Here is a 23153-nt window from a genome sequence, read left to right on the forward strand (position 1 = left end):
GCCCGATGCGGGACTCGATCCCGGGACTCCAGGATCATGACCTGAGCCGAAGGCAGTGGCTTAACCAACTGAGCCACCCAGGCGCCCTCGGATTTCTTTTTGAGACTCAATTTTTCTCTAGGTGATCTCCAACCGGAATGGTTCCAGGGTCTACTCTGTTCTTCACTTTCCCCTTGCCTTTCTCCCCTTCTCTCCTCCACCCGTTCTCCCCGGTTTCTGGGGCTCCCAGTTTAGCAGCTGACCACTTCCTAAGTACCCGCCGGGAACTCCGTGGGTCTCAGCCCCCGCGGACCGCGGACCGCAGCCGGGCCGGGCCGAGAAGCAGGGGGCGGGGCCGAGAAGCAGGGGGCGGGGCGCGCTGCGCGGCGGCGCAGGCGCACTGGAGCCGCCGCGCCAAACCGCAGCCATGGAGCAGGCACCTCGGGATCCCGAGCGGCAGTTGCAGCCGGCGCCCTTAGAGCCGCTGGGCCACCCCGACGCGGGCCTGCAGGCCGCGGTCGGTGAGGAAGCGGAAGGGGCCCGAGACGAGGGCTCCGGGGAGGGCACGGTGAGGAGAAGGGGCGGCAGAGGCCACGGGGCCTGGTGTCGGGGCCTAGCGGGCCGAGCTGGGCTGGGCTGGCGGGGCCCGGTGGGCTCGAGCCGGGAAGGCCCGGCGGTGAGGCGACAGCAGGGTGGAAGGGCCGGGCCACAGGTGCAATGAAGGGGAGGCTCGGTGGAAAAAGGGGGTTTGGGGGAGGGGCGAGCGCCTGGCGCTGCGGGACCAAGGGAAGGGCCGAGAGGGCGGCGGCGCGGGGAGCGGAGGGCATGTGTGGGTGCGGTCCCGCGGGCGTGGAGGTCGGAGCCCGGGACCCGCCGGGCTGGAGCAGGTGTTCAGAGGTCGGGGGACCTAGAGGTTTGGACCAGAAGAGCAACACTGTTGTTCCTGGCATTCTGGTGAAGGGTTGTGCGGAGGCGATGGCCGGACCGAGGCATCGTGGAGAGTGGGCAGCGGTGCTGGAGAAGGAGGGGAATGGGGGCCTTGAACAAGTTGGGGGTTAAAAAGGGTGGTTGGCTTGGTGCCACCATCAGGAAATTGAAGAAAGTGTCGGATTCAAGAAGAGGTACAAATAAAAAAAAATCAAACTCCGTATTTGTCTGCAGTTTCTTCACTTGGAGGCAGTGCCGTATTTCCCAGTTGAGTGAGGTTTGTCATCTATATCCCATGGACCTGCTTTGTGAAGCCCCTGCTTTGTGAAGCCCCTTAGTGATTTTCATTGCTTGAGGAGAGGAGAAAATGCATCATTGTATATTTGTAATTGCTTTCACTCCAAAGTGTTTTCACGCATAATGCAAGATAGGTAGACCGGGTTAAATCGAAGCATTTCAGAAACCATCACTCCACATGACACCATTCTCTCCAAGAGTGTGCGTTGATCATCCATTTTGCTTCCTTTTTTCTGCAACAGGTGTTAGTGCTAATATAAAACTGCCCATTCTTATGGTATACGGGTAAAGAAAAGTTAAAGTTGTTTGCTGGATGTAACTAGAAAGCCTTTATTTAAAGTTTAGAGACCAGATAACCAGGAACTTCATACACAGTAGTTGAAGGTTTTGCCTTAGGGAAATGTGGAGATACATAGGGTAGCATAAAGACTTTTTGGGGTGAGTTTTAAGTTTTTCATTTAATTTTTTCCAAAATGTAGAATTATTTGTGGAAAGGTCAGGATCTCATATTAAATGTGAAGAAGTGTGTGTATTCTTAGTTCATAAATTTGGCTCTTATGATTTGCTCTTTATGCAGGTTTCCATCTGTGACTTAGTTTTTGTGTTCCCCTTTTTAAAAAAAAACTTATTGTGAAGTATGTCATCACTAAACAATAAATAATTATCTCACAAAATAATCGAAGCACTCATATGTTCTCCTGGGTTACAGCTCACTCCCTCCACCACAGTGGTAACCTGTATTCTGCATTTTGTATTAGCAGTTCTTTTGCTTTTCTTATAATTTTACCATATGTATCCCTAAACAACATGTTGTTTTACTTGATTTTGAAATTTACGTGATATAATTTTACTTCCTCTCTTAGCTCAGTATGTTTTTGGGATTCAGCCAAACTGGCTTAATTGATTTATATTCACGACTGTTATAGGCTACCATTTTATAGATATTCTACAGTTGATTTCTTCTTGTGTTTATAGACATTGGGGTTATTACAAGATTCTTGCTTATTTCTAAAAAAATTACTATCATTAACTTCTTCCGTATCTCTTGGTGCAGATGTCTAATACAAATTTAGATGTGGGATTGCTGGATTGTAGGATATTAGCACATTGAATCCTAGTAGGTGGTGCCAAATTGCTTTCCAAAGTGATTTTACCAACTTATTTTCCCATCAGCAGTGCCCGATGCTTTCTGTCTGTATCAACACTTAATGTTTTCAGACTTTAAAATATTTGCCAATCTCTTGGGTATATGTTAAAGCAATTTTAGATTGTTTCAAAAGGCAAGGATCATATCTTTTGTTGACAACATCATGAGTTTAATTTTGATTCGATTATGATGATAAAAATTTTCATGGGGCACCTGGTTGGCTCATCAGTAGATCGTGCGACTCTTGATCTCATGAATGTAAGTTTGAGCCCCATGTTGGATGTAGAGATTACTTAAAAAAAAAAAATCTTTAAAAAAAAATTTGTTTTTTGGTAATTTTTTGTGAAGATAATTAACTAATATGAAGTCACAACTATAGTATAAACTCCATTTATCTTAATTTAAAAGTAATTATAAGTACCTCATTAAAAAACCTATATATATTCAGTTTAAGATATTTGAAATCCCAAAGATGCTATCATATAGTAAAAGTTGTATTACCTGACATTTTAGGAAAATGTTTGTAAATGTACCATTCACCAGTGACCAAACTTACGGGGTTTCCTCAAGCAGCTCCTTAATTTTGTGATTCTAGAGACACAAGCCATTTGGACAATTATTTTCAGTATCAATTATTTCAGGATCAGTAGTTTAAATATATACATTCACATGTACTCTGTACATTGTCCCCTTCCTGCCAAAAGCCCCAAGCCCGCCCTTTGAGGGCCACCTACTCCCTTTCCCTCTTTTTTCTTTTAAATCTTTATTTATTTTTAAGTAATCTCCACACCCAACGTGGGGCTCGAACTCATGACCCCGAGATCAAGAGTCATCGTATGCTGTACCAACTGAGCCAGCCAGGCGCCCCTACCTTTCCCTCTTTCTATCCCCTCTTCTTCTCCAGTCCATTTTCAGTTGAGAAATATTGCAGTAACGATAACCACTTGTTACTGTTATTGATAGGAATGTGGTCTGAGCAGAAAGGTAAGTTAGATTTGTTGTTTGTGAGTGCTATGTACAGTAAGCTCTGCTTTTCATTTAATTCTGTAAATTACCCCCAAAAGACAGATAAAGATGGGGTTCAGAGAGAAGTAATTTCACCAAGGTCACAAGCTAGTCAGTGGTATGGCTGGGATTTGAGCCCAGGTCCTCCTGGCTTTGAAATCAGTGCTCTTTCCAGTAAGCCATGCTGCTTCATTAAAAAAAAAAAAAAAAAAAAAGTTAAAAATAGACTTGTTAATTGCTCCAATACTGTATTTAAGTTTTTTAGTTTAAGTTGCAATTTTAAGAAGAAAAGAAAGTGTTAAAAATGTGTTGATTTATCAAGTAGCTTTTCACCACAAAAATATCTATGCAGATGGAGTATAGAGATGCAGAAATCTTGCCTCATCATCCTTATTTTTGACTGTAGATTTGGGCTGAGAGTAATTTGTACCATTTGCCCTACACCTAGGGGTAATAGAAGCCAGCACTGACTGAGTCTCAAATCTCCTTTGGTTTTAAACATCAGTAATCAGGATTCTTTAAATTCTGCTATCAGCTCTTCTGTGGTCTCTTATTTTTCTTTCTGTGAGTCTTCAATTCTTTTCCATTGTTTGATGAGAAGTCTTTTTTTTTCTTTCATACTTCTTCCCCAGTAGGGAAGAGTGCATTCTTCTTCTTCTTTTTTAAAGTAGTGTCAGTTCTATTTAAAATAATTTAGAAAATGGAAAAAATGAGAGAGGAATCCAATCTCCAAGAAAGTAGCAATTAGTCCCGGCACAAGAGAGATGAAATAGCAAGGGAATGGAAGCAAGATAACTTTTTAGGCTGGAAAATTCCATTGAGTTGATAGTTAAGTGTTTGTCCAGAGAAAAATCATTGCCTGAGGGAGTCATGAGTGATTTTTCAGGGAGTGCACTCCAGGCCTGGGGAGTACTGGTGGGGGCAAAGAGTTCTTGTGCAACTGGTGCTTACTGGTTAGCAATCGGTGTACCCCGTGACACCTTTACTGATTGGCAGCAGAGAACTGAGTGGAGTAGGCTGGCGCTGTGGGCAAGATTTGAGGCTTGTGGGGGTGAGTAACATGAAAAAGGAAAAGAAGATGTACTTAAAGAATGTATCAGTTTAGTAGCAGGTGATTAAATCACATTCAAGAACTTTTTCCTCATTTTTCTACCTCAGCAGCTCTCAAGAGTTTTTCAAAGGTGACTCACGGTACAAAATACATTTTCTACAACCTAATCAGCATACATATCCTTTCATACATAAGTGTTGTTCCAAGAGGCAATACTTAATCATTACTTCATTCAGTACTCTGACAGTCTTCTTCTATTTATTATTAAAAAGAAATATTGATCACAAACCACCAAATTGATTTCATGAACCATGAATGTGTTGTCACTCAGTCTGAAAAACTGTTCAAACATATATTTTATTTTAAATAAAAATTAATGTTTTCTGGGGAACCTGGTGGCTCAGTCTTTAAGTGTCTGCCTTCAGCTCAGGTCGTGATCTTTGGGTCCTGGGATCGAGCCCCGTGTCGGGCTCCCTGCTTGGCGGGAAGCCTGCTTCTCCCTCTCCCACTCCGCCTGCTTGTGTCCCCTCTCTGGCTGTCTCTGTCTCTCTGTAAGATAAATAAAATCTTAAAAAAAAAACCGATGTTTTCTGAATCACTGCTATTTTTAAAATACATATTTTTATAGATAAAAAGCACAAGAAAACAGGTCATAAAACTATTTTTCTTATTTATAACTGAAGTAAGCTTCACTCATAGGACTAAGTAAATACATTGTTTTTAACATAATACCTGCTACTTTTGGCCATTGTAGACGTATCTCCTAAGGGAAGTAAATTCTTTGGGTAGTTCTTAAACTTCAGATCTTTGACCTATTTCAGTAACAAGAATCAAACGTAGAAAAAGATTGTAAGGAAGTACACCAACAGTAGTATATTAACAGTGGTTAGTGCTGGGTTGTGGGATACAGGTGACTTATATTTACTTAATTTTACTTATATTTTTCAATTTTTACACATCAAGCTTGTGTTATTTTCGTAATTAAAAAAAACCTTAAAATTACAAGTAATAGGGAATACTTGAGCTCCTGCTATACACCAGGCAACTTTTAGAACTCTTCTTGCATTAACTCATTAAATGTTCTGATAACATTATGAGGTTAAGTACTGTAATCCCCATTTTAAAGATGAGGAAACTGAGGCAGAGAGATTAAAAAATTTGCCCAGAGTTAGCACAGCTAATCTGTGGCAGAGATGGGATTCAGATTCTGGCAAACTGGTTTTTAATCTGAGAGTGAATTGATCCTTGGCTCTTCTAATTACAAACTTTTATTTTTTCCTGATTTCCAGTTATTTTATATTTTCCTGCTTACCTGCTTGGCCTCATGTTAAACTGATCACTGATTTCTTTTGACTTCAGTTTATTTGTATTTGTGTTTGTTCCATGTTATAATTTTTATGCCTTGTGTTATGTTTTAAGTCTTTCTCTTGTTTACCATAGGGAATTTAAAACATTTGCATTATCCTAACTGGCTTTATTTTTAGTTGATTTTCTTCTGTGAGGTTTTATACTTTCTTATTCTGGTTTCTATTTTTGCGTTTTCCTTTGTGGGCGATAATTTCTTTGGTTTTATCCTCTAATGATTTGGAGGGCATGTATCTTTCTTGTTTTCTTCCCCCAAACATAACTGAAACAAAAATTATTTATGTAATTATGACTATTTAAGAATTTTTTGAAATAATCTCATTTATAGAAATGATACCAAATTTATAAGCAAGGGCAATATGAAGATACTTTTTCCCATGAACTATTTGAAAATTGAACTGCCATCATGATATTCCCTCATCTCATTCCCAGAACTTTCAGTGTTAGGGGTTCCTGGCTGGCTCAGTCAGTAGAGCCTGCAACTCTTGATTTTGGGGTCATGAGTTTGAACCCCACGTTGGGCATAGAGATTACTCAAAAACTTTTCAGTGTTTAGGGGCAAACAAGGACATTGTCCTATGTAGCCACAGTACTACCATCAAAATCAGGAAAATAACATTGATAAATGACTACTATCTCATCCTCAAACTTTGTTTAAATTTTGCCAGTTGCACCAATAGTGTTCTTCAGAGCAAAATGATCCAGTCCAGATGCATATACTGCATTTAATTGTATCGTCTCTTTAGTCTCCTTCAATCTGGCAGTTTCTCAGTCTTTACTTTGGTAACTTTGACCCTTTTGAAGATTAGAAACCAGTTATTTTGTAGAATGCCCCTCAACTTGGGTTTGCTTATGTTTCCTTATGATTAGATTCAGGTTATGCATCTTTGGCAGAAATTGCCACTAAAGTGATGCTATGTTCCAGTTACATCTTAGCAGTTCACATGTGATTTGTATTTGCCCAATACTTGGGAATCATATTTTCTGCCAGTCTTCAATATCAAGTAACTCTTTTCCCTTTTGTAATTAATATTTTGTGGGACATACTTTGAAATTGAAAGTATCTTGCTCCTCATCAGACTTTCTATTTGTCTTTTCAGTATGGACTCATGGATTTTATTTTATTTTATTTTGTTTTTTAAAGATTTTATTTATTTATTTGACAGAGAGACACAGCAAGAGAGGGAACACAAGCAGGGGGAGTGGGAGAGGGAGAAGCAGGCTTCCTGCGGAGCAGGGAGCCTGATGCGGGGCTCGATCCCAGGATCCTGGGATCATGACCTGAGCTGAAGGCAGATGCCCAGCGACTGAGCCACCCATGCGCCTCACTCATGGATTTTATTTTAAACAACTATATATTTTTTCTTTCCCCCCCTTTTTTTTATTATTAACATATAATGTATTATTTGTTTCAGGGGTACAGGTCTGTGATTCATCAGTCTTACACAATACGCAGCACTCACCCCAACACATATCCTTCCAATGTCCACTCAGCCACATCATCCCTCCTACCCCCCTCCACTCCAGCAACCCTCAGTTTGTTTCCTGAGATTGAGTCTCTTATGGTTTGTCTCCCTCTCTGGTTTCATCTTGTTTCATGTTTTCCTCTCTTCCCCTATGATCCTCTGCCTTGTTTCTCAAATTCTACATATCAGTGAGATCATATGATAATTGTCTTTCTCTAAATGACTTATTTTGCTTAGCATAATACTCTCTAGTTCTTTTTTTTTTTTTTTAAAGATTTTATTTATTTATTTGACAGAGAGAGAGAGACAGCGAAGAGGGAACACAAGCAGGGGGAGTGGGAGAGGGAGAAGCAGGCTTCCTGCGGAGCAGGGAGCCCGATGCGGGGCTCGATCCCAGGACCTGGAATCATGACCTGAGCCGAAGGCAGACGCTTAACGACTGAGCCACCCAGGCGCCCCACTCTCTAGTTCTATCCACATCAATGCAAATGGCAAGATTTCATTTTTTTCTGATGGCTGCATAATATTCCATTGTATATATATACCACATCTTCTTTATCCATTCATCTGTTGATGGACATCTGGGCTTTTTCTATAGTTTGGCTATTGTGGACATTGCTGCTATAAACATTGGGGTGCAGGTGCCCCTTCGGATCACTACATTTGTTGTCTTGGGGGTAAATACCCAGTAATGCAATTGCTGGGTCATAGAGTAGCTCTATTTTTAACTTTTTGAGGAATCTCCATACTGTTTTCCAGAGTGGCTGCACCAGCTTGCATTCCCACCAACAGTGTACGAGGGTTCCCCTTTCTCCACATCCTTACCAACATCTGTTGTTTCCTGACTTGTTAAGGTTAGCCGTTCTAACTGGTGTGAGGTGGTATCTCATTGTGGTTTTGATTTGTATGACCCTGATGCCGAGTATGTTGAGCATTTTTTCATGTGTCTTTTGGCCATTTGTGTATCTTTGGAGAAATGTCTGTTCATGTCTTCTGCCCGTTTCTTGATTGGATTATTTGTTCTTTGGGTGTTGAGTTTGATAAGTTCTTTATAGATTTTGGATACTAGCCCTTTATCTGATATGTCATTTGCAAATATCTTCTCCCATTCTCTTAGTTGTCTTTTGGTTTGGTAGACTTTCCTTTCCTTGCTTATCTTGATGAAGTCCCAGTAGTTCATTTTTGCCCTTGCTTCCCTTGCCTTTGGCGATGTTTCTAGGAAGAAGTTGCTGCCTGTGTTCTCCTTTAGGATTTTGATGGATTCCTGTCTCACATTTAGGTCTTTCATCCATGTGGAGTCTATTTTTGTGTATGGTGTAAGGAAATAGTCCAGTTTCATTCTTCTGCATGTGGCTGTCCAATTTTCCCAACATCATTTGTTGAAGAGACTGTCTTTTTTCCATTGGATATTCTTTCCTGCTTGGTCAAAGATTAGTTGACCATAGAGTTGAGGCTCCATTTCTGGGCTCTCTATTCTGTTCCATTGATCTATGTGCCTGTGTTTGTGCCAGTACCATACTGTCTTGATGATTACAGCTTTGTAATAGAACTTGAAGTCTGGGATTGTGATGCCACCAGCTTTGGTTTTCCTTTTCAACATTCCTCTGGCTATTTGGGGTCTTTTCTGGTTCCATACAAATTTTAGGATTATTTGTTCCATTTCTTTGAAAAAAGTTGATGGTATTTTGATAGGGATTGCATTAAATGTGTAGATTGCTCTTAGCATAGACATTTTCACAGTATTTGTTCTTCCAATCCATGAGCATGGAACATTTTTCCATTTCTTTGTGTCTTCCTCAATTTCGTTCTTGAGTCTTCTATAGTTTTCTGAGTATGGATTCTTTGCCTCTTTGGTTAGATTTGTTCCTAGGTATCTAATGGTTTTGGGTGCAGTTGTAAATGGGATTGACTTCTTAATTTCTCTTTCTTCTGTCTCATTTTTGGTGTATAGAAATGCAGCTGATTTCTGTGCATCGATTTTTATATCCTGCCACTTTACTGAATTCCTGTATGAGTTCTAGCAGTTTTGGAGTGGAGTCTTTTGGGTTTTCCACATAAAGTATCATATCATCTGCAAAGAGTGAGAGTTTGACTTCTTTGCCATTTCTGATGCCTTTTGTTGTCTGATTGCCCTGGTTAGGACTTCTAGTACTGTATTGAACAGCTTTGGAGATGGTGGACATTCCTTCTGTATTCCTGATCTTAGGGGGAAAAGATCTCAGTTTTTCCCCATTGAGAATGATATTCTCTGTGGGTTTTTCATAGATGGCTTTTATGATATTGAGGTATCCCTACACTGTGAAGAGTTTTAATCAAGAAAGGATGCTGTACTTTGTCAAATGCTTTTTCTGCATCTATTGAGAGGATCATATGGTTCTTGTCCTTTCTTTTATTAATGAAGTGTATCACACTGATTGATTTGCAGATGTTGAACCAACCTTGCAGCCCAGGAATAAATCCCACTTGGTCGTGGTGAATAATCCTTTTAATGTACTGTTGGATCCTATTGGCTAGTATTTTGGTGAGAATTTTTGCATCCATGTTCATCAGGGATATTGGTCTCTAATTCTCCTTTTAGGTGGAGTCTTTGGCCTCAAAATGAGTTTGGAAGTTTTCCTTCCATTTCTATTTTTTGGAACAGTTTCAGAATAGGTATTAATTCTTCTTTAAATATTTGGTAGAATTCTCCTGGGAAGCCATCTGGCCCTGGGCTCTTGTTTGTTGGGAGATATTTGATTATTGCTTCAATTTCCTTGCTTGTTATGGGTCTGTTCAGGTTTTCCAAGTTCTTCCTGGTTCAGTTTTCGTAGTTTATACATCTCTAGGAATGCATCCATTTCTTCCATATTGTCTAATTTGTTGGCATAAACAACTTTATTTTTTTTTAAGATTTTTATTTATTTAACAGAGATAGAGAGAGAGCACAAGTAGGCAGAGCGGTAGACAGAGGGAGAGGGAGAAGCAGGCTCTCTGCCGAGCAGGGAACCCGATGCGGGGCTCGATCCCAGTACCCTGGGATCATGACCTGAGCCGAAGGCAGCCGCTTAACCGACTGAGCCACCCAGGCGCCCCCATAAACAACTTTATTAAAGTATAATTTATATATCATAAAATTCAATCTAATTCAATAATTTTTAGTAAAATTACAGAGTTATGCAACCATCACCACAATCCAGTTTTAGAACATTCCTGTCATCCCCCCAAATTCCTGCTGAGTGGGGAGCCCAATTCAGTCCCAGAACCCCGAGATCATGACCTGAGCTGAAGTCATGTTTAACTGACTGAGCCACCCAGGAGCCCCAGGTGCCTCTCTCTCTCTTTTTTTTTTTTAAAGATTTTATTTATTTATTTGACAGAGAGAGACAAAGCGAGAGAGGGAACACCAAGCAGGGGGAGTAGGAGAGGGAGAAACAGACTTCCCCACGGAGCAGGGAGCCCGATGTGGGGCTCAATCCCAGGACCCTGGGATCATGACCTGAGCCGAAGGCAGATGCTTAACGACTGAGCCACCCAGGCGCCCCTCTTTTTATGGTGTCTTTTGAATAGTAAAAGGTTTTAATTTTGATGAGGCCTGGTATACCACTTTTCTCTTTTATGGATTGTGCTTTTGGTATTATATCTAAGAACTCTTTGCATATCCTAAGATCACAAAGATTTTTCTCCTATGTTTTTTTCTAGAAATTTCAGTCTTAGCTCTATATCTAGGCCATTTTGAGTTAATTTCTGTCTGTGGTGTGAGTAAAGGGTCTGAATCTTTTTTTGGGGGGGGTGTGAACATTTAGTGGTTTCAGCACCATATGTTGAAAAGACTTGCCTTGGTGTGTTTTTTAAAATCACTTGACCTAAAAAAAAAAAAAAAAATCAGTTGACCTTAAATGTAAGGGTTTATCCCTGGATTCTCAGTTCTCTTCCATTGATCTTTCTTCCTTCTCCCAATACAACACTTTCTTGATTACTTTCACTTTTTAGTAAGTTTTGAAACTGGATCCTACAGCTTGTTCAAAATCCTTTTGGCTATTCTAGGCCATATTTCCATATAAAATTTAGGAATAGTTTATCAGTTTCTGTAAAAAATTGTGCTGGGTCTAAGTATTTTTGAAGGGACAGTATGTTAATATGTTTAAATATTTTTAAGCATGCCCTATGCATAATGCTCCTTTGTCATTTGGAATTTATTGTGGAGTCTAAGGCAGATTTGATATTTATTCTTTTGTTAGGGGTCTTAGTTCTTATTTTCCTGCCTTAATCTTGTTGGGATGTTAAAATTTTCCAGTTCATTATACATAGACCACATGCCTTTTAGTTTGAAGGCTTAGAACTTTTTTCCAGTCCAGGAAAGATTTGTTTGCTTATTTCTTTTTCTTTTAAATTATACAGATAGTTATTATTTCTGTTTCTTCTAATTTCTTCTTTGAGGACTAACATTGTTTAAATATTGGTTCTTTGGGTTTTTTAAGATCATATTTCATCATTTTTACCCTTTTTTGGTATTTTTTTCCTCAGCCTTCTGCGGAAGCTTTGCAACTATCTCATGTTCTTACTGATTTGAATTCTTGCAATGTCAGTTTTACTACCCAAATATATTTTATTTTTCTTTCTTTGCATTGTTTCTTTTCCAATTAGCTCCGCGTTCATCTTAATTGGCCTGTTGTTGTTGTTGGCCTGTTTTATCTTTTTCCTATAATTTTCAGTATAACAATAAATGTAATATATTTTCTTTAGTATATGATTTAAATAAGATTAACTAAATAAGTCAAATGCCATAAACACTAACTCTTTTCATCTGTAATCCTAAAAGTTATATTAAGGTTAGCTTTCATTTTGTTTTTAGTCTTAAAGAACGTCAGTATGCAGGCTGAGAATTCTTCATGCAAGCAGTGAACTCCTGAAGTGTCAGGCACCATGTTTCTTTTTTTTTTTTTTTAGGCACCATGTGTCATCTCTCTTTCCATCCCTAATGACTGGCAAGTTAGATACCCAGGACATATTTATTGAATTAATAGTTTCTTATTGTTCCTTTTATCACTTTTATCTGCTTTTATGCTTTTACTGTTTCTTAGTGGTTTGCAACATTTTTGAAACTTGAAACATTATATTCATTTTCATTTTTTGAGTTGGAAATAATTTCATTAGCCTTTTAAATATGTCTATCTTCTACATTTATTTAGTCTAAGGGAGTTAGTCTTTTTTTTTTATTTTTTATTTTTTTAAAGATTTTATTTATTTATTTGAGAGAGAGAGAGAATGAGAGACAGAGAGCACGAGCGGGAAGAGGGTCAGAGGGAGAAGCAGACCCCCCGCTGAGCAGGGAGCCCGATGCGGGACTCGATCCCGGGACTCCAGGATCATGACCTGAGCCGAAGGCAGTCGCTCAACCAACTGAGCCACCCAGGCGCCGTAAGGGAGTTAGTCTTAAGTCAGGTAGAAAGTAGTGATTCACACATCAAACATCTATCTACATTCAGGATGTTATTCCTTTGGGTTTGAGTACAGCATCACTCTTTAATGATATTCTTTACTCTGATGAGAAGTCGGCTTTGAATACATCTAAACTATCCTGTCTCTCTTTGAAACATGTCCCTGGGCTCATCTTCCAGTCAAGTCAGTCCATCTCTAGTTTGTTCAATGTATCCTTTTAACAGTTGTGCTTCCAGTTGAGTTATTCTTGGCACTCTTTGTGTTTTACTGAGAGGATAAGCAATTTTATATCATTTTCCAAGTCCTTCTGGTGTTATTGTTGTGTTCCTGTTTTCATTCTTTAGTTTTTATGGTAGCTGATTTTATTCTTTTATTTATTTTTTCCTCCTGTGTAATTGGATGGTATGAGGGTAAATTCATGACTCAGATGCATTATCGTTTTGGCTGGGGAGCTAATTTGTTTTACTAGTCATGTCAGTATTGGAGGTATTTTTCACTGGATAAATTAAAGTGTTTGACTATGGGCCCAAATTAGGAATTATATGTATATATATATATATATATATATATGTATCTCAACCAATGAGGGTTTCATAATCCTGTTGTTGGGTGGTTTGTGCTTATGTAATTTCTTTTTTTTTTTCCTTTTTTAAAATTTTATTATGTTATGTTAATCACCATACATTACATCATTAGTTTTTTCTGTAGTGTTCCATGATTCATTGTTTGCGTATAATACCCAGTGCTCCATTCAGTACGTGCCCTCTTAAATACCCATCACCAGGCTAACCCATCCCCCCACCCTCCTCCCCTCTAGAACCCTCAGTTTGTTTCTCAGAGTCCACAGTCTGTCATGGTTCGTCTCCCCCTCCGATTTCCCCCCCTTCACTTTTCCCTTCCTACTATCTTCTTTTTTTTAACATATAATGTATGATCTGTTTCAGAGGTACAGGTCTGTGATTGATCCGTCTTACAGAATTCACAGTGCTCACCATAGCACATAACCTCCCCAGTGTCTATCACCCAGCCACCCCATACCTCCCACCCCCCCACCACTCCAGCAACCCTCAGTTTGTTTCCTGAGATTAAGAATTCCTCATATCATGGGGCGCCTGGGTGGCTCAGATGGTTAAGCGTCTGCCTTCGGCTCAGGTCATGATCCCAGGGTCCTGGGATCGAGTCCCACATCGGGTTCCTGACTCACTGGGGAGTCTGCTTCTTCCTCTCCCTCTGCCTCTCCCACTGCTCATGCTCTCTCTCTCTCTATCTCTGTGTCTCAAGTGAATAAATAAAATCTTTAAAAAAAAAAAAAGAATTCCTCATATCAGTGAGATCATATGATACATGTCTTTCTCTGATTGACTTATTTCGCTCAGCATAATACCCTGTGTAATTTCTTGAACTTACTTTTGGTTGGAGTATTTCCTTATTTTTTCTCTCAGTAGCTAAACATACAAATTAATACTTGATAAAAATGTCTTATTTGACAACTGAGTGATTTCTGTTTTTGTCGACTAATAATTTTATTCCTTTGGGTTAACTTCTTAGTTCTCTGCCTTTTTATCATCTTTTAGCATTTTTATCTTCTCAGTTTTTCTTCAGCATTTTGGGGGCACTTCCTAAATTTATTCATCATTTAATTTTTTGCCATACCACATAGCTTTTTCTGTCCTCATAGCACATAGGTTTAATTTTCTTTTTTTTTTTTTTTTAAGATTTTTTAAAAAATGTATTTACTTGAGAAAGAGAGAGAGAGCGAGCAAGCACAAGCGGGGGCGGGGAGCAGCCGGAAGAAGGAGAAGCAGGCTCCCTGCAGGGAGTCTGATGCGGGACTGGATCACAGCACTCTGGGATCATGGCCTGAGCCGAAGGCAGATGCTTAACCAACTGAGCCACCCAGGCATCCCTAATTTTCTGTATACATCATCACCAGTTGGTTTTACTGTAGTTTTTTCTTTTATTTCTTGGTGCATCCATCTTTCTACTTCTGTCTCTTGTTAACCTGAAAACAAAGGGCCACAGTGAGAGGCAAACAAGTGTATTTGGCATTAAAGAACTGCAATTTGGGGAATACAAATTCAGTAGAAACCCAAATAGAATCCTGCTTCTAGGGTGAAAGTAAGGGGTTTTTATAAGGAAAAAGAAGGGGCGGAGCAGGTACACGAGTTAAGAGAAAAAAAGGCTAAACCCTTAGTTATACGTTGTTTTACTATAGATTCTGTCTTCAGAAAGTCCATAACCTGTGGACTTGTGGGCAGGTTGTTTGTTCTCCTGCTGACTTCTCAAGCAGTTACTTAAAACATTTGCTGTTTTGCCTAGTCCAGAGGTTTTGGTCTGGTCCGATCAGAAACGGATAAGGCAGTTTCTCTGCAGTGGTTACTTGGCTCCCTTTTAAAATGGCTCCATTCCTGTCAGTTTTTCACACCTTTCTTCACAAACTGCCCTCAGTTATAATGTAGTGCAGTATTTTTAATTAAAACCCACCTCTGAACTTTGAGACAGAGCAAGGGGAAAAAACCCAAAGCACAGCAGTTATCACATGGTCTCACTTTGTCTTCCTCTTTTAGACTTGGAGTTACTTTGGTATTTTTAATGGCACACTTTCCACACATACAGCCTTTGAACCACCAGTGGTGTGTTTTTTTAGCATAGACCTGGGGATGTTTTAGCAGGAGCAGAAAGGAGTCTGCTCCTAAACCTTGCTGCTGTCTCACAAGTGGAGCCTGTTAACCACTGCCAAAGCGTTTAGGCAAATTTCAAGTTGGATATAATAAAAATAAATAAATAAAAATAAAGTTGAATATAAGACGATGACTCCTTTTTTTTTCTTTTTTTTTTTTAAGATTTTATTTTTTATTTATTTATTTGAGACAGAGAGAATGAGAGACAGAGAGCACGAGAGGGAGGAGGGTCAGAGGGAGAAGCAGACTCCCCGCCGAGCAGGGAGCCCGATGCGGGACTTGATCCCGGGACTCCAGGATCATGACCTGAGCCGAAGGCAGTCGCTCAACCAACTGAGCCACCCAGGCGCCCCTCCTTTTTTTTTTCTTTTAATTTAACCTATCTGCTGAAAATCTTGCCTTTTGGTATATGTATAGTATTTTCTTTTTGAGAGACTGAGATTTGACTTTGTTAAAACCAAAAATTAGATTTTAATATTGAGGATTATCCATCTTTGTATAACATGCTTTTAGATTGTTTTCTTAGGCATTTTATATTGATTTATTCTTGGTCACTTACACAAAACGTCTATGTTTTAATAATGTGTGATACATGTTAAAATAGCTTTTGGAAAAGTTTGATGTGCTACAAAATGCTGCTGATGAGACGTATTTCATTTGCTGCTGTCATTTAGCAACCCCTAACAACTCAAGGAATAGAAGAAATTTGCTTGTAATATGTACTAACAATGGATAAAAATAGCTCTTTTTTTTTTAATACTGTCTTAAAAGTTTTGTTGTCATTCTTCGTCCATTTGTTTTTGTCCAGATGACTGAAAATAATTTTTGGTTGAAGAAGATCGAAATTAGTGTTTCAGAAGCAGAAAAGCGAACTGGAAGAAATGCCATGAACATGCAAGAAACATATACTGCTTACCTCATTGAAACAAGGTGGGCGATGAGAATTAGATAGAAAAAGCTTTGTCTGGTAGCTGTTGATGCAAGTTATGTTGCTTAATGGAATTGTTTGCAAGTCATTGTCTTTTTAGGTATTGGGTTTGTTTTTTTTTTTTAGAGAGTGTGCGCATGTGTGAGTGGGGAGGGGCAGGGGAGGAGAGAGAGAATCCCAAGCAGGCTCCACACTCAGCGTGGAGCCCAACATGGGGCTCAGTCTCAACCCTGAGATCATGACCTGAGCCAAAATCAAGAGTCAGATGCCCAACCGACTGAGCCACCCAGGCGCCCCTGTTTCTTTACTTTTTAACAGATAAACAGGTGTGTCTTTTACTGTAGTACTCTTGGTAGCTATATTTTAATGCACTTGTGTTGGAAGTAGAAGGTTAGTGGAATACTTTTGGGATCTGAAATGTTACTTGACACATGCTTTGGTGGAGATTTTGGAGTTAGGTATAATAATCCCTATGCGATTTTGGGAAAGGAGATCGATTCCCAGGTGTGTATGAAGTGGACTTAGGTAGTAAGATGGTTAGCAGGGAAGTATAGGAGGAGAGGATGCCAGTCTAAATCCTTTCTTTCACAGGAAAGAATTGATTGAGACTAGAACTTTAGACTGGGATAAAATTGAAAAGAGTAAATCATGGAGTAAGAAATTAAAACTCATCAGAAAAATTGTCTTTTACCTCATAAGGAAAAAGTTAAAGGAATTAGACTGTTTTGACTAGAGAAAGGCAAGGCAAGACTCTATTTCACCAGTTATAAACAGCTTATATAAAGGCTATCTACCAACTAGTTCTTTTACTCTCTGCGAGACTGAGCAAAAATGCTTTGAGTTAAAGACATGAGATTTTTTGATAGCCAGTAAAATAAAATAAATAGAACTACCAGATCTAGTTGGTAGTTATAACCATGTTTTAATGTGAATACATTTTTAAGGAAAAAAAATTTTAAACCCTGAATTTTCATAGGTTTACCAAAGTCACTGAACTTGTCTTAAGGCTGCACCCTGTGACTTTTCAAGGCTTTCTCCAGGTCTGTGTTTCTACCCAAAATAAAAGTTAAAATCTTGGAAAATGCTGTTTATCTACAGGCAATTCTGAAAGTTCTCTTTGTAAGTATAATTTTCCTTCCTCCACCAAAAAGAAAAAAAAAGGAATCTTCCCAAAACGAGAGAAAATTTATGTACAATAGGAACTTTAGGAACAGAGGGAGGTAAGGTCAGTCTTTTAAAAATTAGGTCATTTTGGGTTTTTTGTATTTTTTTTTTTAAGTTTTTATTTTAATTCCTGTTACTTAACATATAGTGTTATATTAGTTTCAGGTGTACAGTGTAGTAATTCAGCAGTTCCATACATCACCCTGTGCTCATCATGACAAGTGCACTCCTTAATCACCTGTTTAATCCATCCCCCCACCAGAATTAGGTCATTTTGTGACATATGTATCTACATATGTGTTTCACAGAGATTTTTAAAAAATGTATTTTTTTTTATTAAGTAGGCCCTTCACCCAGTATGGGGCTTTACTCACAACCTTGAGATCAAGAGTCACATGCTCTGCTGACTGAGCCAGCCAGACCCCCCTCACAGAGATTGTTTTTTTGGTTTTCAGATTGTTTGTTTGTTTGTTTGTTTATTTATTTTGATGTAGTGTTCCATGATTCATTGTTTGCATATAACACCCAGTGCTCCATTCAATATGTGCCCTCTTTAATACCTATCACTAGGCTAACCCATCCCCCCACCCCCCTCACAGAGATTTTTAAAGTGATTAAAAAAAATATGGTCCCAGTAGAGGGTTTTTTTCCTGTTTGTTTGTTTTTTTTTAAGATTTTATTTATTTATTTGACAGAGAGAGAGAGCGAGAGCAAGAACCACAAGCAGGGGGAGTGGGAGAGGGAGAAGCAGGCCTCCCACTGAGCAGGGAGCCTAATGTGGGGCCTGATCCCAGGACCCTGGGATCATGACCCGAGCCGAAGGCAGACACTTAACAACTGAGCCACCAAGGCACCCCTCTTTTTTTAAGTTAAATTAGCTACTTAAAAAAAAAATCATACTTTAGAGATTAGTGTTAACTTTAGCTTTCTAAGTAAATTATTTTTTCCTGTTTTTTTTTTTTTTAAAGATTTTATTTATTTATTCATGAGAGACAGAGAGAGAGACAGAGACAGAGGGAGAAGCAGGCTCCCCGTGGAGCAGGGAGCCCGATGCAGTACTCGATTCCAGGACCCTGGGATCCTGACCTGAGCAGACGCTCAACCGACTGAGCCACCCAGGCGTCCCCCTGTTTTTTTTACTATGAGGTATAATTGACATACAACATCATAATAGTTTCAGATACACAGCATTACCTTGCAGTATTTATACAGATTGTAAAGTGATCACAAGTCTTTTTTTTTTTTAATTAATTTATTTATTTGACAGAGAGAGAGCACAAGCAGGGGGAGTAGCAGGCAGAAGGAGAGGGAGAAGCAGGCTCCCCGAGGAGCAAGGAGCCGGATGCGGGGCTCGATCCCAGGACCCTGGGATCATGACCTGAGCGGAAGGCAGTTGCTTAACCAACTGAGCCACCCAGGTGCTCCAAGTGATCACAAGTCTAATTAGCATCTGTCACCACACAGTTATAAAATTCTTTTCTTATAATGAGAACTTTTAAGATTTACTCTCTTAGCAACTTTCAAATATGCAATAGAGTATTATTAACTATAGCTTACCGTGCTGCAAGTTCTTTAATATAAAACTAAAAAGGATATTTTCATTTTTAGTATGTGAATATTTTATCACCCAAATGAGCAGTGAAATTTGCTGTTGATTACTTTTACTGCTGGAAGAGAATCTTGATTTGAATAATTAGAATAATTTATAGTTGTTTACTTTTGCTTTTGAACTGAATAGAACATCATAATTTATACCTGGGAGTTAGGAGTGAGCATACTTGAGTAATGTAGCTATATTCTGAATAAATAAGTGGATCATCAGTAAATGTGTGGTACACAAAATGATTATTGGGTTGACTTTCACAATTATATTTCATTATTTTTTTTTAAAGATTTTATTTATTAGAGCATGAGCTGGGGCAGGGGCTGACGGTCAGGGAGAAGCAGACTCCCCACTGAGCAGGGAGCCTGACATGGGGCTTGATCCCAGGACCCCAAGATCATAACTTGAGCCAAAGGCAGACACTTAACTGACTGAGTCACCCAGGTGCCCCCACAATTGTATTTCATTATAAATGTATATTTATTTATCTTCCACAATATTTTTCATGTAATTCTAAATTAAGACAGTGATTCCTAAACTTTAAAGTAATAGGAATCACTTGAGGAATTTGCTAAGCTGCAGGTTTTTTTTTTTTTTTTTTTTTTTTTGAGGGAAAGTATTGGAGGACTTTGGGCAAAGGAATGATATGGTCTGACTTTTTTTTTTTTTTAAGTCAAAGGTTTTTGAAGATTTTTTTTTTAAAGATTTTATTTATTTATTTGAGAGAGAGAATGAGATAGATAGAGCATGAGAGGGGGGAGGGTCAGAGGGAGAAGCAGACTCCCTGCTGAGCAGGGAGCCCGATGCGGGACTCGATCCTGGGACTCCAGGATCATGACCTGAGCCAAAGGCAGTCGCTTAACCAACTGAGCCACCCAGGCGCCCTGAAGATTTTTATTTATACATTTGCAAGGGAGAGAGAAAGAGCACAAGTTGGGGGGGTGGGGGAGAGGCAGAGGGAGAAGCAGACTCCCTGCTGAGCAGGGAGCCCCACACGGGGCTTGATTGCAGGACCCTGGGATCATGACCCGAGCGGAAGGCAGACACTTAACAACTGAGCCACCCAGGCGCCCCAAGTCACTGGTTTTTAATTTCTCCTGAGATTTTTGTTTTTTTGTTCATAGAATATGAAACCTTTTTTTTTTTTTTAAAGATTTTTTTATTTATTTGAGAGAGAGAATGAGATAGAGAGCATGAGAGGGGGGAGGGTCAGAGAGAGAAGCAGACTCCCTGCTGAGCAGGGAGCCCGACGTGGGACTCGATCCCGGGACTCCAGGATCATGACCTGAGCCGAAGGCAGTCGCTTAACCAACTGAGCCACCCAGGCGCCCCAGAATATGAAACCTTTTAAAGTAGATAAGAATATGCCTCTTTTAGAGTAGGTAAGAATGCCTTGATGGTTTGGGAGAAGTGTGATGTCATTACTTAAGTCTTCTGATTTGTAAAATGGGGCTAATGATACAGTCTATTATGAGCATTAAATGTTGCATGTAAAACTAGTTATATGCTATTAAATATTTGGCGAATGATTGGATAAATGTGTTAGTTTTAGGGTCCAATGTAAATATCCTCTATGTGTTTAGTCAGTCTCCAATGGCTAGACTTTGCCTTAAATGGCCTTTAAGAAAAAAAAAACAAACCAAAAACTTAAGCAGGTCTTCTAACAGCCTTGTAGGTGTACTTCTTATAGGCTATATTAATCTATATCAATCTGATTATTAGCAAGATGTGGGTTCTGTTGGTAATGATTTTGAATAATTTGAAACTTGATATTAATCCAGATATTTTTTGAGCTGAAGTTTGAGAATCTGAATTGGAATAGTATTAGTCACAGCTAATGTTTGGGTTAACTCTTTAAAATGAATTCTGATTTGATAATTTATGTTTTTACCACGGGAGCCATTTGTACACTTTGAATTTCATGTTTTGTTTCTTTGTAACTGATAGGCAATGAATAAATTTAGTGGCAAACCTAATACATAAGTGATAAAAACACTGAGCATCTATTGTGCTAAGCATGGCATGATGTATATACTTTCTTAAGACTACTTTATTCCAAGACTGATTTAGCTTCTGGGCCTTTATGCCCTAGGATGCAAATGCACATTGTGGTGATATGTGCATTTCTTGGAGGGCTTGAAAGCTATTGTCAATCAACCAATTAGAAAGTAGGAAGGTCCCGATAATGTTTAGGGACCGATTGATGCCTTTTAAGAATGATTATGCTAGGGGGCGCCCAGGTGGCTCAGATGGTTGGGTATCTGCCTTCAGCTTGGGTCATGATCCCAGGGTCCTGGGATCGAGCCCCGCATCAGGCTCCCTGCTCAAGTGGGGAGCCTGCTTCTCCCTCTCCCTCTGCCATTCTCTCCACTTATGTTCTCTGGCTCTATCTCTCTGTCAAATAAATAAATAAAATCTTTAAAAAAAAATGATTATGCTAGTAGAAATCTTAAGTAGTCAAAATAACTTCAAATATCCTTGGTGTGGTTTTAGCCAAACTTTCCCCCAACTGTAAGTTGAACTTTTATATGATATAGCCTGCAGCTCTTTATGGTAAAGATAAGACTAGAAATGAATTTTTACATCTTTTTTCCCCTACTCTTTCAGAGTTAACATTTTGCCTTTGAGGAGATGTCCTGGTACGTGGATGCATCTGCTTCCTTTATAGCTTTTAATCCAGGTCTTTGCAGTGTCTTGCTGTTTGGCATGAATGGTGGTGTCTCATTGTGGCTGAAGTATAGTTAAAAATACTTTTTGTTTAATGGAACAGTAGCTGAGGCAGATTTTACTGTATTGTAAAATCAATTATTATACATTAACTGAATTATTATACATTGAGGTTTTTAGAATGTGCCTAAAATGATTATTTCTCTGGAGTTCAAATAGGTTTTCTGTAACAGAAGGAAAAGTGATTAGGAGTGAGGGCTTTGGAATCAGAGAGGTTTGAGTGCTTTAACCAGAGAGCTTTGTGAATGTAGGAGGGGTAGCTGCTTCCTCATCTGCACAATGGGCATAATAATCCCTGCTTCACAGGGTGGTTAGGAGGATTAAAAAAGGTAATACACGGAAAGTTCTTTACTGAGTGCCTGGTTCATAAGCATTTAGTAAATGGAGTTAAATTTTTTTTTTAAATGATTTTATTTATTTATTTGACAGAGAGAGACACAGCGAGAGAGGGAACACAAGCAGGGGGAGTGGGAGAGGGAGAAGCAGACTTCCCGCAGAGCAGGGAGCCCTATGTGAGGCTCAATCCCAGGACCCTGGGATCATGACCTGAGCCGAAGGCAGACGCTTAACGACTGAACCACCCAGGCGCCCCTGGAGTTAACAAATTTTAATGGTGGGTGTGTGTATGTATCTGTATTTTTAAAAAAGTAATGGAGATGTTATTCTGTTCCTTTTCAGGTCAGTTGAACATACTGATGGTCAAAGTGTCCTAACAGACTCACTATGGAGGCGGTATAGTGAATTTGAATTGTTGAGAAACTACCTTTTAGTTTACTATCCACATATTGTTGTGCCACCTCTACCAGAAAAAAGGGTAAGAAATGAAACAGCAGTGTAGTTCAAAAATATTGAGCATTGAGACTATTCTTCATGATTGTTTTGTTCACCTAGGCAGAATTTGTTTGGCATAAACTTTCTGCTGACAACATGGACCCGGATTTTGTGGAAAGACGACGGATTGGCCTAGAAAACTTTCTCTTGAGAGTTGCCTCACATCCCATCCTTTGTAGAGACAAAATCTTCTATTTGTTTTTAACACAGGTATTTTTCTCTCATTTGATTTTTTTTTTCTTTTAAACTGTAGAATGCTTATGCTTAAGTATCTCTTTACAGCAGCTTTGTTACTATATATGCATTTAATTGTGTTTTTCAGTTTGTTTTGATTTTCAAAAATATTGGGTTACATTACTCAGCTAACATTTTTATACTTAAAGATACTGAAGACAGTACTTTCTGGCATCACTTAAATGATATCAAAGTTAGTCTTAATTTTTTGAAGCCCAGATCTATAAAATCTTGGGTCTGTCTTTTGGTAATCTTTTGGAATCTGGATTGTATGCTTAATTTTGAAATGAATTCTTTTTTTTAACCTTTCTCCCATCTTCCCTGAAAGAA

The 23153-nt window shown here is 39.2% G+C and overlaps 1 protein-coding gene across 1 annotated transcript in view; it reads left to right on the top strand.

The window, feature by feature from the left end:
* Positions 1 to 387: 387 nt before the first annotated feature.
* The window catches only part of SNX4 (sorting nexin 4), a 73920-nt gene continuing 51154 nt past the window's right edge, over positions 388 to 23153 (top strand). Inside the window, exons 1-4 of the mRNA XM_034999977.1 lie at positions 388 to 547; positions 16145 to 16266; positions 22437 to 22572; positions 22650 to 22799. Coding sequence (XP_034855868.1) covers positions 407 to 547; positions 16145 to 16266; positions 22437 to 22572; positions 22650 to 22799 — 549 coding nt within the window. The 5' untranslated portion in view covers positions 388 to 406. The remainder of the gene's footprint in view (positions 548 to 16144; positions 16267 to 22436; positions 22573 to 22649; positions 22800 to 23153) is intronic.

This window comes from Mirounga leonina, unplaced genomic scaffold (assembly GCF_011800145.1).
Source record: "Mirounga leonina isolate KUSES-001 unplaced genomic scaffold, KU_Mleo_1.0 Mir_115, whole genome shotgun sequence".
NCBI classification, from domain to species: domain Eukaryota; kingdom Metazoa; phylum Chordata; class Mammalia; order Carnivora; family Phocidae; genus Mirounga; species Mirounga leonina.